Here is a 17,981-nt window from a genome sequence, read left to right on the forward strand (position 1 = left end):
AACATTTGCAATAATAATCAGTCGTTTTGTGCATGAATTAAAATATAATTTTCATTTGATGACACACACACACACACACACACACTCAAACTGAGCAAAATACACATTTTCAGTTTAACAATAGAATCTGAATCAATTTATTTAGAAATCTTTCTTTAGAGGCTCGTGTTTCTTTATAGGCTCGTGTGTGTGTGTGTGTGTGTGTGTGTGTGTGTGTGTGTGTGTGTGTGTGTGTGTGTGTGTGTTAGTGATGTTATGTGACAGGGTTACTACAGGAGGACTGTGTTTTAATTCTGATGGTGCAACATAACCTTTGTCCAATGCATGAGCTCATGCACATAATATTATGCATATTCACTGGCCAACTCTCTTCACACACACGGACACAAAAAAAAGCCTCACTTCCATGTATCCGTGCGCGCTTGTGTATGTGTGCGTGTGTGTGGCGGAGGGTTCCTCGGGATGGGCGCTCTCGTTTTTTTTAGTTTTTTTTTTTTTAAACGTCCTGGATAATGAACAGATGCTGCAAAAATTAGGAAAGAAACATCGGCTCCTCCCAGCAGCGCCACTTTGGCCCGGTGAACTGGCACACTGGCGCGCGCGCGCCGGGCTGTCCTCTCCGGAGCTCCCGGTGCTGCTGCTGGGGAACATTAAGGGACTTGGCACGGCTCTCCTCCGCCAGCCTGCCAGCCTCCCTCCCCTCCCTCGGCCTCAGCCTCACCCTCCCTCTCTCCGGACGGTGGAGGAAGAGTTGGTGGAGGGTCGGGGAGTAGATCTGATGGATGCCCTCTCGCCCCACTCGCTGGCTGGCTTCACTTTTGTTTGGGATTTGGCTCCTTTCGGAAATGCATGCAGCATTTTTTTTCTTTGCTGATGAGGCCAAAAAAAGAATATAGAGGCCTTAAATAAATAAAAGAGAAGAACTTACACAAAAGTGCAACACAAACAGCAGAGTGGGCCTCGGGGCTTGAAACCCACAACCTGAGCCAACACTGCAGGACCGCGGGTCGGAGCTCAGACTGAATGAGGCCTCGCACCTGCTGCCAGGTGGAACACGTTTATATCGAGACTGGACCGTGTTTGAAAAGTACATGAAACTAGGAAACCATCATTTATTCCCTGGTTCATCATTAATGACAATATCTCCCTTTTTTTTTGGTTCATCCTTGAACGAAAATCTGATGCAGCCACAAGTGCTAAACTCAAAAAAATTTTTTTAAATCGAGTTTAATACATAAGAGATGAATATGTTTTTTAAGATGTATTATTTTCCTTTAGGTTATTCTTTTATTCTTTTATTTTTCTAAATTTTCCTGATTAGCCTATCATTATACAAACGTATATGTTCGTTGTGTAAAAGTGTGACTGGCTGCGTTTTGTATTATTAAATGCTATTTCATAGATTGATCATAATTATTATTATTAATTATTCTTATTCTTCTGTTGGGGGAAATTAGCCTGTTGGTTTACTTCAACTTGCGGTCGAACTGTTGTGAAATATTGTTGGTTTTTATACTATTTCAAAATGTATTCTGCTATTATTTTTTTTTAAGTAGTAGAATAAATAGTCCATTTCTTTATCAAACAAATCTGCATATATTAAGAAATTAAATTCTTGGGGATACCATGGAGGAATAACTGAGGGCTGACGGGAAATTAATAGTAAATTGTTTGGTAAGTTCCTCCAAAAATTAAACGATTGATCCTCTCCATGTTCAGTTTTCTCTTTAAGATTGCTTTAAATGTTAATTTTAATTTCATTGATAGAGTCTGAAGATTGATATTGGACCTTAAAACCTCAGCTGGTGCCCACTTAGATCAATTATAGATACGGTGGGAAATAATCTTGAATTAATCTTTTGGAAGTATTGATATCACTCTGTTATATTGATCGTGTGTGTGTGTGTGTGTGTGTGTGCGCGCGCGCGCGCGCGCGTGCGTGTGTGTGTGCGCGTGCGTGTGCGTGTGTGCGCGTGTGTGCGTACAGCAGAGAGCACCCGGGAAATTTTTTGGGGAACATATGGGTCCGGGGGCAGAGCTCCAAACTCAGCCGGGGTGGCAACGGCTGCCCCCTGCATTGTGTGTGGGTGTGTGTGTGTGTGTGTGTGTGTGTGTGTGTGTTGTGGTTACTGTACCATTTAGAAAAAAATGATATTTCATAATTTGTTGAAAAGAGTTGAGTTCGTGTATGTGTGTGTGTGTGTGTTTACTCTCCATCAATAAACATGCAAATGTAATTGATTCAAACAGATGAACCCATGTTTTCATAATGCCACATGAATCCACTGTTGTATGTATATATGGCACCAATATGAGATGTGTATTTAAAGATACAAGAGGTGAAACTGTGAAAGGGGGGGGGCGACTTCATAATTCATAGCTAATGTTTAATGCATCATCGAACGATGGAAATCTAAGAAAAAAATATTTATCTGTTGTCATGATTTCATTTACAGTATTAAAAAGACAGAAATAAAAATGATCTTTGCAACATTTTCCAACTAAAAGACCTACAACTAAATGAGCATTAATCTCGGTGGTATACTGGAGAAAACTAAAAATATATATAACTAAAAACAGAGAGTGTGTTGTTAAGATTTTAACGTGATGTTGATTTGCTTTTTTTGCTTTTTCTTTTAGTGGTCGAGGCTCTGGATTGACGGAACCTGGCGTGAAACCAACTGACCCGCAGGACGTCTTCTAGAGGTGATGGGATAAAAATCTAAAAATGGGGCTTTTTCCATATTTGAAAGCGTCACTGTGATGCATTAAGTTATTAAGTGTTGCAGCAATGATCAGGTTTCCTGCAGAATATGTTCACACGTTTCATCGGAGGAGGGAGGAGCTCTCCGCGGTGCTGAAACACATTTCTTCCTCGTGTCGCGTGTCTCGATGTCAAACATTGAAATATTACTCAGTTGACCTTTTTCGCAGTATTTGATATAGTTTATAATACCTTTCATTTGTATATGTCAACTAGTTTCTCCAGAGTCTTTAGATGATTTAACCACAGAGTCGAAATTTACACCAAATCCATTTTTCGTCCTCTAAATACTAATACTAGGTCTAAATACAATTTTTTTTTTTTTAAATCTTTCCATATACATTTTTTAAAGACTGTTTTGTAAGTTTTGGCTACATTGGCACCACTTCCCGTCACCGGGGGGAGAGACAGAGCCCTGCCCTCTCTCCCTCCTCCTGTCCCACATTAGAACACGAAGGCCCCGAGGCTCTGAGAGGAACTCCTGCAGGTTGTGGCACCGGGCCCGGGACGCAGCCTCATATCGGCCAATAACATACTGACGGGTCCGGGCTACTGTTCTGCGAAAAGCTAATACAGTCCCACAAAAAATATGACTGAACCATGTATTCATTATGAAAAAAGAGTCTGATATTCATTTCCAATTGATTGCGAAGGTATTGGGACTTTTAATAGGATGCCAAGGTGCGGTAGGTGTAAAATAAATAATAATAATCCAGTTGCAGTTTCATTTATTGTCATTTTATTTGACCACACAGTTTGTTGAATACAAAGTTGAAAGACTTGAATTTTATGAAAAAGGAAAAAAAAAGAAAAAGACCAGCAACACATGTATCCCTTCGTTTCCATAGAGACTTTCAACATTAGTTACAAAAACAACACAATAAATACGTGCAATAATAATAATGATGATAATAATAATAATAATAAATTATTCAACAGCAGATTGCAAATAAAAATTTAAATACTGAATCAAAATGTAATTTAGAAATTTAAAAAATACAGTGCAATGGCTCAAGTGGCATAATAATTAAGATAATACACGAATAAATTAGAGTAAAGAAACGAAAATGAGATGATTTCATTGTTTTGAGATGATTTTTCTTCTTCTTCTTCTTCTTCTTTATGAGTTAAAACACACAGCGAGGTTGATTGGGTGTTGATTCAATTGTGCAAGCGCGTGTGTGTGTGTGTGTGTGTGTGTTTGTGTGTGTGCATGTGTGTGTGCGCATGTGTGTGTGTGCGCGCGCGCGTGCACGTGCAACAGCAGTGCTGATGAAACACACACGGTGTCTTTCCGGGCCTTGTTGCCTCGCCTCTCTCTGGTCTCGTTGGGTTTTTGCATAGATGTGAAACAACTGGAATTTGATTTGCTTGAGAAAACCGATTTGTCTGAAACAACAATTACCCAACAAGCACACTTCTCTCGATTCAACACTTGCCTCTGCATTTCTTCACACACCCCCCCCCCCCCCCCCCCCCCCCCCCCCAAAAAAAAAACAACTAAACGACCCTCCTCACGTCCAGGCGAAATAATATTAGCTCGTTCATTAATTTCCTTTCAACCACCGTCTACATGTCTTGTGTGCAGCTGAACGCCAGTGACGTGTCGGTGGCCGATCAATAAGTGGGTAAACTTTGACTTCCTGTCATAAAAAAAAACCGCAAAACAACCACCAATACAAACACAATTCACACTTTCAAAACATTGATATTTTAAAATCCCCTTATTCCTTGGGTCGTAATGTGATTTGTTTCATCAAATTTCCCTTTCACATATTTAATGTCAGCCTTAAAAAAACGGATAATTTCTATTATAGGACTGTGGATCGTCCTCCACTTCATCCCTGACTACAGCAAACCAGAAGTTTAAATATGAGTAAATTAAGGAAAAAAATCAGCAACGACGACGAGTGACACGTGTCTCCAGAATGGCCGAGTCGTGGCGGGGGCTGTCGAGCTTGTCAAAATAAGAAGTGTGTGTGTGTGTGTGTGTGTGTGTGCAGCCGTGGGTCGATTGTTGATTGCAAGGATTACGCACAGATTCAATTTCAATTGTGAAAAAACGCGTTCAGTTCGTCGTACGCGGGGGCCCGCTCGTGGTGTAAGTGCATGTCGTGGTAAGGCAGGGCGTTCTCAGAGTGAATGCCGCTCCGGGCCCCCGTGGAGCCGAACACCAGGTTGGGGGCCCCGGCGGGTCTGGAGCCCGCGGGCAGGCCGGAGTAATGCATAGAGTAGTGGTATCCCTTCTCGTTGTCGGGCGACGCGGGGCCCTGGTGCTTCAGGGAAAAGTTGCCGTTGATGCACACGGGCGGGCTGAGGGGCCCCTCGTACTCGGGGCTGTTGTACTCCGGGGACCCGCTCCCGCCGTACAGAGAGTCGTAAGGCGCGCAGTAGCCGTGCGGCGTCCTCAGCGCGTGCGAGTTCGAGCCCGGCTGGCAGTGGGGGCTGGACAGACGCGCGCACTGGTAGGGGTAGGAGTGCATGGAGAAGGAGCCGGAGCCGTACCTGGCCCCGTCCTGACACTGCTGCTCGGTCAGGAAGTTGCGGGAGTTGAGCTGCAGGCACCCGGCCACGAGGTTGGTGGTGGGCTGGGAGAGTCCCTTGCACAGCGTCTGCACGTAGGCCACGACGTCGGGCCTCTTCCCGGAGCGCAGTATCTCCGACAGGGCCCAGATGTAGTTCTTGGCCAAGCGCAGCGTCTCGATCTTGGACAGTTTCTGCGTCTTGGAGTAGCACGGCACCACCTTGCGCAGATTGTCGAGCGCGGAGTTCAGGTCGTGCATGCGGGTCCGCTCGCGCGCGTTCGCCTTCGTCCGTCGCATTTTGGAGCGCTCGATGCGGGCCGGCGTCATCTTGCGCTTCTTGGGGCCCCTCTTCTTGGGCCTGTCCCCCTCCGTGTCCTCCCCCCCGTCGTCCTCGTCCTCCACGTCGTCGTCGTCGTCGTCCATGTCGTCGTCCAGGTCGTCCTCCCCGGCGTGCTCGGAGTGCGTGCGGCTGCCGCCGAGCCCCCTCAGCTCGGAGGCCTCCATGTCGTCCCGGGCGTCCTGGTCGTCGTCCTTGATCTTGGACTCGTCGTCTTCGCTGTCCTCCGCCCAGCCGGAGTACTTCTGCACCTCGGGCAGCAGCGAGGGGTCACTGAACAGCCTCGTCAACATCGTGGCTCTGCGGGGAGGCAAAAATGCATTTATAAAAAATATACATATAATAAGAAAAAAATTGAAAACGAAGACATTTCTATCGCAACTTGTGTCTGTAAGAAAAAGCCATTAAGTTCCCCTGAGGAAGCATGAAAATCCAGTTATTAGAATATTATACAGGCTATTTGAGTCGTTTCTTTTTACCCCAAAAAGTATCAACTTGGGGAAAATAATAAAAAAAGAAGATATATAAATAAATAAAAATCATCATCCACTAAAGCTTCGCGCTGGTTCCCAGCCAGACGGATCCCACATTTAATTCCCTGCTGTCATCCGTGTGCCCCCGTCGCGTCCTCTCGCAGCGGGTCCCAGCGGCAGGGGCCACATTACAGGTCCCATGGGGAGGGCCCCCCCCCCCCCACACACACACACACTTTCACTCCTCCTGACGCCCATATATATAGATAAATATATATATATATATATATATATATATATATACACACACACACACACACACACACACACACACACTCCTGGCTGCATTCCAGCACTATTCACCCACACACCACCGTGCACCTTCTCCTCAGGGGGGCTGCAGTTTATTTAATTGATAGGCCGTGAAGCTGCGTTCATAAAGTCAGGCTCAGACTTACGGATAAACGCTCACTCGACCTGTACAAAAGGGGCTTATTGCGTATTATATCAATTAGCAATTATGGAAATATCAATTTTTTAGGCGAAGCCATATTTACCTCCAAATCCCTCCTGGCCGCAGCTGTTAACGAGGCACGATCCAACTATTATTAGCTCACTATAACAAGCAACACTTAATCAAAAACCCTAACATTAACCGGTAACATCTGGAGAAAGAAACAAAAGAAGAAGAAGAAACTATGAACCGATCGTCCTGCCGCTTGGTCAATAAAAGCGGATGCATCCCGGTAAAAAGGAAGACGAGGTCTGATGCTGTCCGACCTCCCCTCGCCCCCCACAACACGTCCCACTCCCCACCTCCGGTCGCACCGTCTCACCCAGCAGCTGATAGAGACCCGCAGTCTGTGATGGTTGGTTAATTACCTCGGGGGCTGTGCCAGGGGCAAAATCTCGTTTTTAAAATCTCGGGCTCAGGAGGGTTTGCCTCAATTAGAAGGAAGGAGAGGAAAGGGAAGAAAGAAAGAAAGAAAAAAACCCCCCCACTACACAACAACGTTTAATTAACAGAGCGTGCAGCTTACACGAAATAGATTTCACACGTGATTCAGTATGCACGAGTGCGTGATTGCGAAACGCACTTCTTTTTTCGCGTGTTCCCTTTTAGCCCTCGTTAAATATATAAAATAATCAATGAAAGAAAAACACACAACTCGTTGGTCGCGGATCCAAAATGCAGCAGCAGCAGCAGCAGCAGCAGCAACGAGCGGCGTTACTGACGAGATATAGATCGTTGGAGATAATACTAATAATACTAATAATAATAATAACATGAAATCAACTGGACAGACAAGAGATAAATCACGTTCTGTCACAGTCGGCGTGGCGATGTCCCACCCTGTCGTTTGCTCCGAGCTCGAACATGCAAATCATCAGTGAATCTGCCATTAGAAGCGAGGAAGAGGAGGAGGACGAAGAGGACGAAGAGGAGCAGGGCGTCCTTCGTTCAGGCAGATACATAAAACAAAATCAAAATCAAATCTTCCACGGGGGGAGTTTTTATCTTTTTTTTAGTTTCAGTCTCATTCGAGGTCCAGACGCAGGAATCTCTCTCCCTAGAACAAAAATCAAATCAGTGTCCGATACCATCTATATTGGGGCTTTCAATACTCCAGTCTTCAGGACATGATCCCGGAGGAGGAGGAGGAGTGGGATCTTTTTGACTCGACCTTATCTCTTTATAATCCAGGTAGATTTGGATGTCAAAAGTTGAAGGGCGCGTAGACGGAGAGAGAAGGAGATGGGGAGAGAGATGGAGAGAGATGGAGAGAGATGGGGAGAGAGATGGGGAGAGATGGGGAGAGAGATGGGAAGAGAGATGGAGAGAGATGGAGAGAGATGGGGAGAGAGATGGGAAGAGAGATGGAGAGAGATGGGAGTGGGAGTGGGAGAGACATGGAGAGAGATGGAGAGAGATGGAGAGAGAGCCAGTGGAGGATCTGAGCTGTTTGTGCCAAGCGCGCCCATACGGAAATCTGATAAAGTGCCAAACATGGAAAATGCAGCGTTTTGTGCCATTTGTGCCATTTTTTGCTTTCCTTTCTCAAAATGTGCCAAGTGCGCGAAGAGGCAACGTGTCGTGGGGTCGATACGAGCCATGGAGCAAAGTCACGGACACCCCCCCCCCCTAAAGCAATCGGTATCGATCGATCAACACAAACTGATGAGCGATAAAGGTGCAATTTTAAAGTATTATCGGAACCCCGTGGACACCTGGGACCCTCATGTCTTTATCAGATTTAAATCTCTCCTCCATTTTGGACGGTCACTCACGCGTCCAGAATTATTATTTTTTTTCCCTTCTCCTAAAATATGAAATCAAATTATATCTAATGTTGTTTATGCTCCAACTTACCTCGGGCTCGAGCTCTTCGCATGGGATTTCTTCTGGAGGGGTCCGACAAAAAAACCCCCACACACACACCAACCAAACCACGCGCTCGAGTTTTCAAACCATCTTCGGGGACCGGACCTGCCCGAGCGAGCGAAGCGCCGCCGCTCTCCTCCTCCTCCTCCTCCTCTTCGTCAGTGAGTGAGTGAGTGTGTGTGAGTGTGTGTGTGTGTGTGTGTGTGAGTGAGTGAGTGAGTGTGTGTAGGTGCTGATCCGATGCTTCTCTCCCAGTTGTGCGCGCATTCGATGGAACGAACGTGCGTCTCGGCTGCGTCCTTGTGTGTGTGTGGATGCATGTGCGTGTGGCACAACCGTGAGCTACCCGGGGACGGGGGTTACATACCAGCTAAGGGCTGCGATGCCAGCGCCCATATGGCTGGCACGTCACCGGCAAGAGCCATCACATGAGAGAGAGAGAGAGAGAGAGAGAGAGAGAGACTGGTGATTGACATGCGCCCGCATTTGGAGAGATTTGCCCTCCCCGGGGGAAGAGAGAGAGAGAGAGAGGAAGAGAGAGAGAGAGAGAGAGAGAGAGAGGAGGAGGTGGAGGAGGAGGAGGAGGAGGAGGGCTTCGCCATCTGTCACCGCGCTCGCGCTCACACAGCCAGAAAAAAAGAAGAAGGAGGAAAAACAGAAGAGAGAGAGAGAGAGAGAGATGGAGAGAGATGGAGAAAAAAAAATGGTGGAACAAACAAAAATCATCACTGTTGACCCCCCGCGGATGAAGGCAATTTGTTTCAGTGGAACCTGCGGAATTTGCCCCTCGTTCACCTGCCAAGCAGTCCAAAAAAAACCCAACAAAAAAACCCCGATCCAGGTGGTTTGAGCTGCAAAGATGTGGGAGTTAAATATTAAATATACAATATTTAATATTGTGCGATGAGGTGTCAGCCCCATAGGAAGTGTCTTAGTGGTTGCACACCTCAGGGTCACGCATGAAGTGTCTGCAGCTATAAACCAAACCTACAGTAGAGTTTTATCTGCGATAAGTGACAGTATAGATAAACTGTGACCTGCAGCCAATCAAGAGCTGCTATAAAAACCACATCTAGCCAATATCCTCTGTCTCAAGACCCTCGTATAGGAATGATGAGAAAACTACAGTCTATTATAAAAATTACTCCCAATTAAGTCTTGAAGCAAATGAGAGGTTGGGTTTATAGTTTTCCTACACTCTCCACCACATGACTGCTTCAGAAGCAGCGTGGGGGGTTGGGGGGTTGGTGCAGTGGGTGGGTGGGTTGATGCATTATAAGTGCATTAAGGCGGCAGAACAGAAGGCATATTGTTTATTTATTTACCCTAATCAGATTTTATGCGTATAGACGTTTTCTGAGGAACGAGAAAACCCAAACCAACTGCGTGTGTGTGTGTGTGTGTGTGTGTGTGACTCTTGTGTCACAGGGCACAACGACCGGCTGCAGATGACCCAGGAAAGATATGATGTGTATGTGTGTGTGTGCGTGTGTGTGTGTGCTAACCAGTGCTCATGCTGTTAAAGTGTGGGGATCAAATGTTCACTGGTAGCGGTTTTCCGAGTGTGCGAGGTTTTGCCAGGGTTTGCTCCCATCAGTGCTGAGTGAGTGATGCCTGCAGAAGGCGACCATTAGAGAGAGAGAGAGAGAGAGAGAGAGAGAGACACAGACGCTGGCTGAAGGGGGGACGACAGAAAGTGAGACCCCAGGTGTGCAGGCCCACTAGGGATGTATGAAAAATTAGGAGGAAGAGGGACGGGAGGATGACAGGGGAATCTGTGCTGGTCTATAGGAGCTGGCAGAAGTGTCCAAGGTTTAGGATGCTGGCACTTCAATGCAAGAATTCCTCGCCATCAGCATCCTCATCTCCCCTGTATGTCATGTATTGTCCATCCCAGCTCACACGTTTCTCTATTTAGCAGACATTAGTGGAGTTAATGTGGGAGAAATGAGCTCAATGACCAGCAAGTCCAAGTTGGCACAGAGATGCCCGTCGGGCCGGGTGGGCAGCGGGCAGCGGGCAGCAGGGACCTGGATGGAGGCTGAGAAAATAGCTGATAGAAGCTCATCATGTCCTTGGTCCTGGTTCACCCCCACGTCTCCTCTCCTCCGCAGCCCCGACCGATGGAGGGAGGAGGGGGGCGTTGCAGGGGTCACCCCTGGGGTCGCCAGTGGTGTGGCAGCTGTGGCTGGGGAGCCGTGATGCTGCACATTCACTAATGTGCCTCTGGTCCCTTATGGGATGAGGGGAGGGGGTAACCTGGCACTGCCCCAAACTGCGGTGGGGTTGTTGTGTCTCGGTGTCTGTGTGTGTGTGTGTGTGTGTGTGTGTGGAGGGACATCGAGCCAAATCAGTGCCCTATTCCGACTATTGGGCGAGAATGCGAGGACTGCGGCCATGTGGGGAGGGGGACGGGGGGCTTGATGCTTTGCAACAAGTCCCAGTCGACCTTCAGGTCACCTTGCCAAAACAAATGCTAAATGTCAACAGTGTGGCTTCAGCCCAGTGCCGAGCACAAGGCGGCTCCACTCGGGGGGGAAAAAAGGCTTTGGCTCTGATATCGGAAAATGCCGAAAGGAGAGCTTGTTTTGGAATTATGATATTTTAGAAAAGACTTTGCATCGTGTTTGCGCGCAGATTAAATCCTGAGTAAGGGGCCACCTGCTGTGCGGCTGAACAGAATGTCATCAACATGCAAAATACTGAAGCCCCCTCTCCTCTTTAAGATATCAAACATCCCCATCACTCTGCGGTCAAATGACACCCAATGGCTTTTCAAAGTCATCAAGCCACACCTCCGCACCTTTGTCATCTCCCCCTCCCTCCTCCTCCTCCTCCTCTCACTGTCAGACATGTGAGGTGATGACCTGCACTTCACTTGTCTTTCTGGGAGAAGCCACAAACTTCCACTGGCACAAATTATGAAATACAGCACACACACACACACACACACACACATGGACGCACCCACCCACCCCCACCCAGACTCCCGGACCCCATCTGCACTCTTCTCCTCTCTCTCTCCAGCCCGCCTAATTGCATATGCACAAATGCAAATGCCTATTAATTAATTACTTGACTAATTAGTGCAGTGGTATTTCAGGGCGATAAATCAAGTTGGAGATGGGGCCGAGGACGGCAGCGGCGGCGGGGGTGGGGGGCGCAGGAGGAGGGACAATGAGCCCCCGCACACCAGAGGGAGCGCTCCCATACTGGTCAGGTCCTGCGTGTGAGCGAAACGAGCGCGCCCTCGGAAGTGGAGCACCGCTTTAAAATAGAGAGTCCTGAAGAGGTGAGTGAGGTGATGCTGAGAGGAAAGAGGAGGAATAACATTTAGGATGCATTTGAGATTTGACCTCTGCTCTCTATTGTGCTGTTTCCTGGCACGTGGCCAAACTTGGAGGCTCACTGCACCCTTTCTTCTCACAAAGCCACTGTACCACGACTGCTCCCATATACGCACCGACGACGTATGAACCTTCTTGTGGAATACGGTTCAATACGCCGTCACATGTTGGCATCGTTTACAGCAGCGTTGCTGTTGTGATAATTGTGCCGTCTGCGATTGGGAGGTGAATGATTCTGGCAGCCGTGGTAAACATTTGTTTCTGTCTCTCTCTCTCTCTCTCTCTGTGTGTGTGTGTGTAGGTGTGCCAGGCCCCCCTCCCAGCACCACCCACCATAGGTGCCCATGGAGATCTCCGGACTGAAATATTCATCCTTGTTTGCTCGCCCAGACAGTGTGGTCCTTAATTGCAGCATCAGAAAAAGCTCCACCTCTCTCTCCCTCTCTCGTCTGGCTCGGCTGCAGCGGAGACAAGACCTCATCTGGGAGCCAGGAAGCCATGTGTAAGAATGTGCATGTAGGTGTGTGTGTGTGTGTGTGTGTGTGTACTTGTACGCTCGTCCCTCACTATTTCCCTCACTCCTTCACAAACACAGACGCGATAAAAGCACATTTCTTTTCCAAAGCAGTGCATCCTGTCATCGCTCCGTCACGCTCTCCGTGCTCCTGTAGCTCGTCTTCATCAGGCCTCGTCCCGTCCCGCGCGTGTTGGAGTCCACCACTGATCCCTCTGTCCGTCGATCTGTCGGCCCACAGGGTGTTAAGTGTGTGAGCGAGGCTCTGGAGTTTTGTCATCAGTTCCTGTGCCAACCCCGAGCCCCCGCGCCCGGCCAAGCCGAGCCATCTTGTGGGAATTTTTTGGCTTTTAATTATAGTAAGAGAGAGGATTCATTATGGCAGTGGAAACAAGGGGGGCCATGCATTATTGATGCGATGAGTGAAGGGCTGGAGGGGGTAGAGGGCTGCTAATTAAATCACTGCCCCTACCACTGCCATGTCCTCCTCCGTCGCTGCCTCCACCACCATGTCTTCCACCTGCTACATCTCCAGCAACACCCCCCAACCACCACCCTACTTTATACCCGTCGCACCCACCCACTCATCTCTACAACAGCACACAGTCCAACAAACAACCCGTTCCCACGCTGTCATTCCTCACATTCATCTTTGTTTCTCTCTCTGCTCCTTGATTTTTTTTCCCCCAACCCGGTCCTGCTTCTTTTCAATTCTAAGTTCAAGAACATCGTTCACTCCCTCACCTCGTCAGGTGTTCAGTGTTTTCTTCTCCTTCCACGGTCTTGTCCATGTGGAGGGATTTGTATTCTCTGTCTTCATATTATCTCAGTTTGCATCCTGAACACATCCTGTGATTAGGAGTGATTTATCCATCTTCATGTCCATCACTGACAGGTTTGAAATTTGATCTCATCCTTAAATGAACCACTCAGTTTCAATTTGAAGATCTCACCGGTCAACCATTTTTTTTAAAAGAGCCAAATGTGACAAAATGCTGCCATCTACTGGAATTTATGTAGAACTGCAATGATTATCGTGCTTCTGGTAATAAGGGTTTCCTCTCATTGTGCTTAATCCAAAAATACATCTGGTTTTGAAAACACAGAATTCAATTCAAATAACTTTATTCACCCGTTAACAAAACTTACTTTGTGTAAGAGCATCAGTGTGCGTATCGTAAACACATATATTGCATCAACATACAGTACAACGTCCAGACAGCAATAGACAGTTGAGCAAACAGCTTACACCTGTAAAAAAAAAAAAAAGGAACTAAACAATATAAAGTTATAACGCAAAAGTGAGCAAAATGAAAAGCAAAAAACTACCCAGCAAATGTATTGTTGGAAAACATTGAGTTAAATATTTTATGAGAAAAGATGGAAATTGATGGTGATGGGTTCAAAACCAGACAAGTCCCCACTCATATCTTAAGGATTCAATCTTGTTCTGTAGTTGAGAGACTGAAAACTTATATTCACACTAAATGTTATAATATTAGATGTTAGTTGATCACTTTGCGGGGGACAAGGTCTCCAGACTAAACTATCTGTTGTTTCACTAACCTTTTTCCCCCCTTTCCCATGAAACCTTGAATTATCTTTTTAAAGATGATTATGTATCTTCTCTCTTGATTACCGTGATTCTATGTCTGATTTCTCCGGGACGATCCCGTCGTCATTCCCTGTGTTTTCCTAAGACCTTCCAGACGGATATTGGTTCCTGGGTGTGCGATTGTTGCAACGATAACAGTACAGCTGAAGAGCTAATCCCCTTTTTTGTTCATTTGCTTAATATTGTTTTTCATATTTTCACACCATTTAATTTACCTCTGTGTAAAGTGCAGCAGCAGAGACGACGTCACACATCCATGCGGCTGAAACATGAGCAGTATGTTCATATTGATAACTCTGGTGTGCAAATGAATCAATAAAAGAACAGTGCATAAACCAAAGAGAGAAAAGTTAAACGTTAAACAAAATGTTAATAACTAAAGAGGCTAAGAACAAATTGGGGCAAAGTAAAGGATCATGCAAAGAACTCACAAAGTTTCCGTAGCTGGGTTGTGACCACGAACAGCCGGCGACGGTTTCCATGGCAGCGCCATCCTAAGGTGTAATCACACCAGCGGGACAGCAGATGGTGCCGTCGCATCCTTTATCACGAAATCAAACAAACACTGCAGCACAAGTTATGGATGACACCAGAGCAGCTTCCCCAGGTGCAGTTATCTGTGGCTGCTCATGCCAACAGTACTTATTGTGTCATGGAGGGTTAGATAACCGGATCGGGGGGCTGGAGGGGGGGTGGGTGAGATCAGGTGAGATCAGGTGAGGTGTTGACTGACATGCGACTCTTCTTTTTCGTGTTTCCTCAGCAGAATTAATAGTGCACCTGCTGGGACGGGCACAAAGCCTCTCTGTGATCCTGATTAATCCCCGGTGAGGGTATCGGCTTATTGCAGCCAGAGCTGCTGGCAGGTGGATATATTCATTACATTAGATTCTCCCATTTGTTTTGTTTTTTCTCCTCTTGTTTTACAGTATTCAGAGTACATACATTCATGCATTTGGTCTTTTACAGTCAGTGGAGTATCAGTGGGGGTCTGTGGGGGGGGGGGGGGGGGGCCCTGAGGGGGCCTGTCGTCGACATGATGCCCCCCGTTTTTGGAGCAGATAGAATTACACACTTTTTCCCCAATCTGTCTTTGGAGCTGGTTTGGAGTGTCTCGAGTGTGTGTGTGTGTGTGTGTGTGTGTGTGTGTGTGTGTGTGTGTGTGTTTGTGTGTTTGTGTGTTTGTGTGTGTGTGTGTGTGCATGTCCCTGCAAGAGTCATTATCAAGCTCGGGTGTTCTCAGGCCTCAAGTGGGATCTACAGTATCTGTCTGCAGGAATTTTTTTTTTCTTCCCCCTCTGGCTCTGCCAAAGCAGGGATATAAATGAAACGCGTGAACCGAAATGTATGAACAAGATGACGCGCAATTAAAATAGAAGGTGATGTACAAATAGATGGGTTTGAAATTAATATCTGTAAATGCACAAAGCGACATCACGACGACTTGAGCAGGTGAAATGTTGGAGGTAATTCGTCCCCACAGGTGGATTCAAAACCCACAAACGTTGTGTAAAGAGGCTGTTGCATAACAATGTGCAAATGAGAGATAGAGAGAGTGAATATTAATGAGTGAAAGAGGCGCAGCATCAGGACACTGAAGCAACAAGTGGCAGCCCACCGTGACGTCACCCATTGGTTCGTGAAGCCTCGAGTGTGAGAGCTCGTCCACTGTGCCCCCCCCACCCATTGGACGGTACCAGCTGTCAATCACTCGGTATCCACGCTCCAATGTGTACCATGCTTCGTCGTCTATTTGACTGTTAATGGGACCATCATTTACAAAATCATGCTGTATGTGAATACGACGTGACAAACTATGATTCCACAATTTTCTGTGAAGGAGTGTTTTGCCGTCATGGTATAGAAGCCAGCCCCCATCATCAGATAAGCGGATTGTGATTGGATCGGCAAGATCTCTGCCGACTTCATTCACTACGTCCAGTCCCACTACGTTTTTCTATTTACCATTTTTTTCCCGGTAAGCACAAATGATTTAATTCCCTTTCGACGACGAACCATTCGGTTTTATTTATTGTACTTGTCAGTGTCTCAGCCACGCTTTTAATCCGACAAACAGCCCCTGTGGATTTTACAATAACACTGGTGAAATCAACAAGATTTCAATGATGTTATACCTGACATACATGCAGAGTAAATGTTTATTTTATTTCTTTCTTTTTGTACCAGCGCATGGGTACATGAAAAGCGCTTTATAAATCAAATATATTATTATTATTTTTAGAGTACGACACCGGTCATGTTTGTGTTTTACATACAATTCCCCTGTTTATTGCTTGGACTGTTGTTTTGTACCGGCTCCGTATTTTCAGAACAGCTTCACAATCTAATCTCACTGACTGAACCCCCACCGCTCTCATGGAGCTGGAGCTGATGAGCAGACGGGACAGAACAAACCCCCACAGGAGTAAATGTTGTTGTAGTCTCTCCAAGAACAGAATGTGTCGTATGAAAATTTAAACGATCTGATATTTTTTCGGTGCCCTGAATCTGATTTTCTGGTGCTCTAATAATCCAGTCTGTATGTATTATTCAGCGGGACGATCTTTCTGTTCTCAGTCGGCTGCAGTCTAAATATAATAGTTGGTTAAAGTCACTTGCTACGTTATAATTAAACATGTAAAAAATCTTTTATTAGAAATTATTATATGTACTTTCAATTCTGTTCCAGCAACCTCCCTGGAGCTTATAGGAAAATATGGGATTAAGTTGAATACATTTTCCTTTGTATTCAAATGCATTCACTTCACTTGGTGAATCCACAAACCGAAGCCTGCAAGACATATTTTATTGTGCCAGCGAATTGTGATTAATTTTGGGAGATTAAGAGGCCTCCTCTTACGTCGGCGTCTCAGATCACGGCCGATCATCCTGTTTCCGTCCGCCGTGCCAGCCTCGCCCCTGCTCGTTCAGGCTGCGTTTGACGGAGAATTGCTCGGCGTGTCCTCCCCACATTTGTTCACTTGGGGCAACAGACCAAGCCTCTTATGTTCGAATATAGAAAATAGAATACAACGTCATTGTCCAGACTTGGAAGGGCACACAGAAGCAGCTTGTCATGAGCCGACCTCTTGAACGGAGCCTATTACACATTCCTCATCAAAATCATTCCACCCTAACACTCCACGAGGTTACGCAAGGCAGCGAGTGACTGAGAAAAAGGTTTTCATTTCTTCAGAAACATTCAGCAAAATCCAGATTAAGCAGTCTGTGTTTTGTTTTGTAATGGACATAAGCCACGCATTTTCCCTTCATGTCTGAGGAGGTGAAATAGTAATAACAGTGGGATGAAATTATAGGGGTTATAGGGAAATTATGTAGTTGTGCACGTGTAAAAAAAAAAAAAAAGGTTTTACAGCTGCAGACATGTTGAAGTATATTAGTAGAGAAGTTTTGTAGCTGCGGAAACATTTTTGTACATGTGTGAAAAAAAAAGTTTTTGTGGCTGCAAAAAATATTTTTGTGCATGTGTGAAATTAAAATTTGTGCAGGGATACTTTGACCTGTGAGGTTTCACGAAGCCTGACAGACGCGCAAACACGTTCCCGATCCCGGCGCGTGACACTGACGTCACAGACGCCTGAGCCGTCCCCTGAGCAGACCAGCCGCCGCCTGCCCCCTGCAGGCGTGTGGAGGCGGTGCTTCGCTTTGGCCACAAGTCGCTTTGTAGCAGAGTCCAAAAGAAGAAAACCAACCCACGCCCGACAATCCCCTTGATAAATCACCCACCGGCCCCCGCGTGGAAAACAAGTGAATAAATAACACGTCGGCGTGTTCCGACTCGCTCTGACTGGCGGGATAAACACTCGGTTGACTGTCTGATGTGTTTTCCTGGACTCGGTTGGCGCTCGCACAACCTTGACCTCCGTCTTCCCTTTTCTCTGCGCACGGAGCCCCTCCAGCCGCCTATACACTCCTCTTCTTCCTCCCCGTCCTCCTCCACAGATATCTCCTTCGCTCCGACCCGTGCCAAAGCTCGACTCTGCCCTGAGGCCGAATCCACGG

At 46.6% G+C, this 17,981-nt stretch overlaps 1 protein-coding gene and 1 long non-coding RNA gene across 4 annotated transcripts; one reads left to right on the forward strand and one right to left on the reverse strand.

Moving 5' to 3' along the window:
• Window positions 1-2,635: 2,635 nt before the first annotated feature.
• Window positions 2,636-14,917, forward strand: LOC118288227. Its single transcript, XR_004785824.2, has 3 exons — window positions 2,636-2,706; window positions 12,131-12,331; window positions 12,455-14,917. It is a non-coding gene; the product is annotated as an uncharacterized LOC118288227 (long non-coding RNA).
• LOC118288220 (neurogenic differentiation factor 2-like) lies at window positions 3,484-8,919 on the reverse strand. Of its 3 annotated transcripts, none has more exons than XM_035614070.2 (2): window positions 8,471-8,919; window positions 3,484-5,926 (listed from the first exon to the last, which is right to left on the reverse strand). In XM_035614070.2, the coding sequence occupies exon 2, from the start codon at window positions 5,917-5,919 to the stop codon at window positions 4,813-4,815; it is 1,107 nt and encodes a 368-aa protein (XP_035469963.1). In that variant the 5' UTR covers window positions 5,920-5,926; window positions 8,471-8,919; the 3' UTR covers window positions 3,484-4,812. The 3 variants fall into 3 exon arrangements, with proteins under 3 accessions (XP_035469963.1, XP_035469964.1, XP_047184015.1); XM_035614071.2 differs by lacking the exon at window positions 8,471-8,919 and adding an exon at window positions 7,453-7,912; XM_047328059.1 differs by lacking the exon at window positions 8,471-8,919 and adding an exon at window positions 6,657-7,384.
• Window positions 14,918-17,981: the final 3,064 nt, after the last annotated feature.

The sequence above is a fragment of the Scophthalmus maximus genome, chromosome 17, assembly GCF_022379125.1.
Source record: "Scophthalmus maximus strain ysfricsl-2021 chromosome 17, ASM2237912v1, whole genome shotgun sequence".
Taxonomy (NCBI): Eukaryota; Metazoa; Chordata; class Actinopteri; order Pleuronectiformes; family Scophthalmidae; genus Scophthalmus; species Scophthalmus maximus.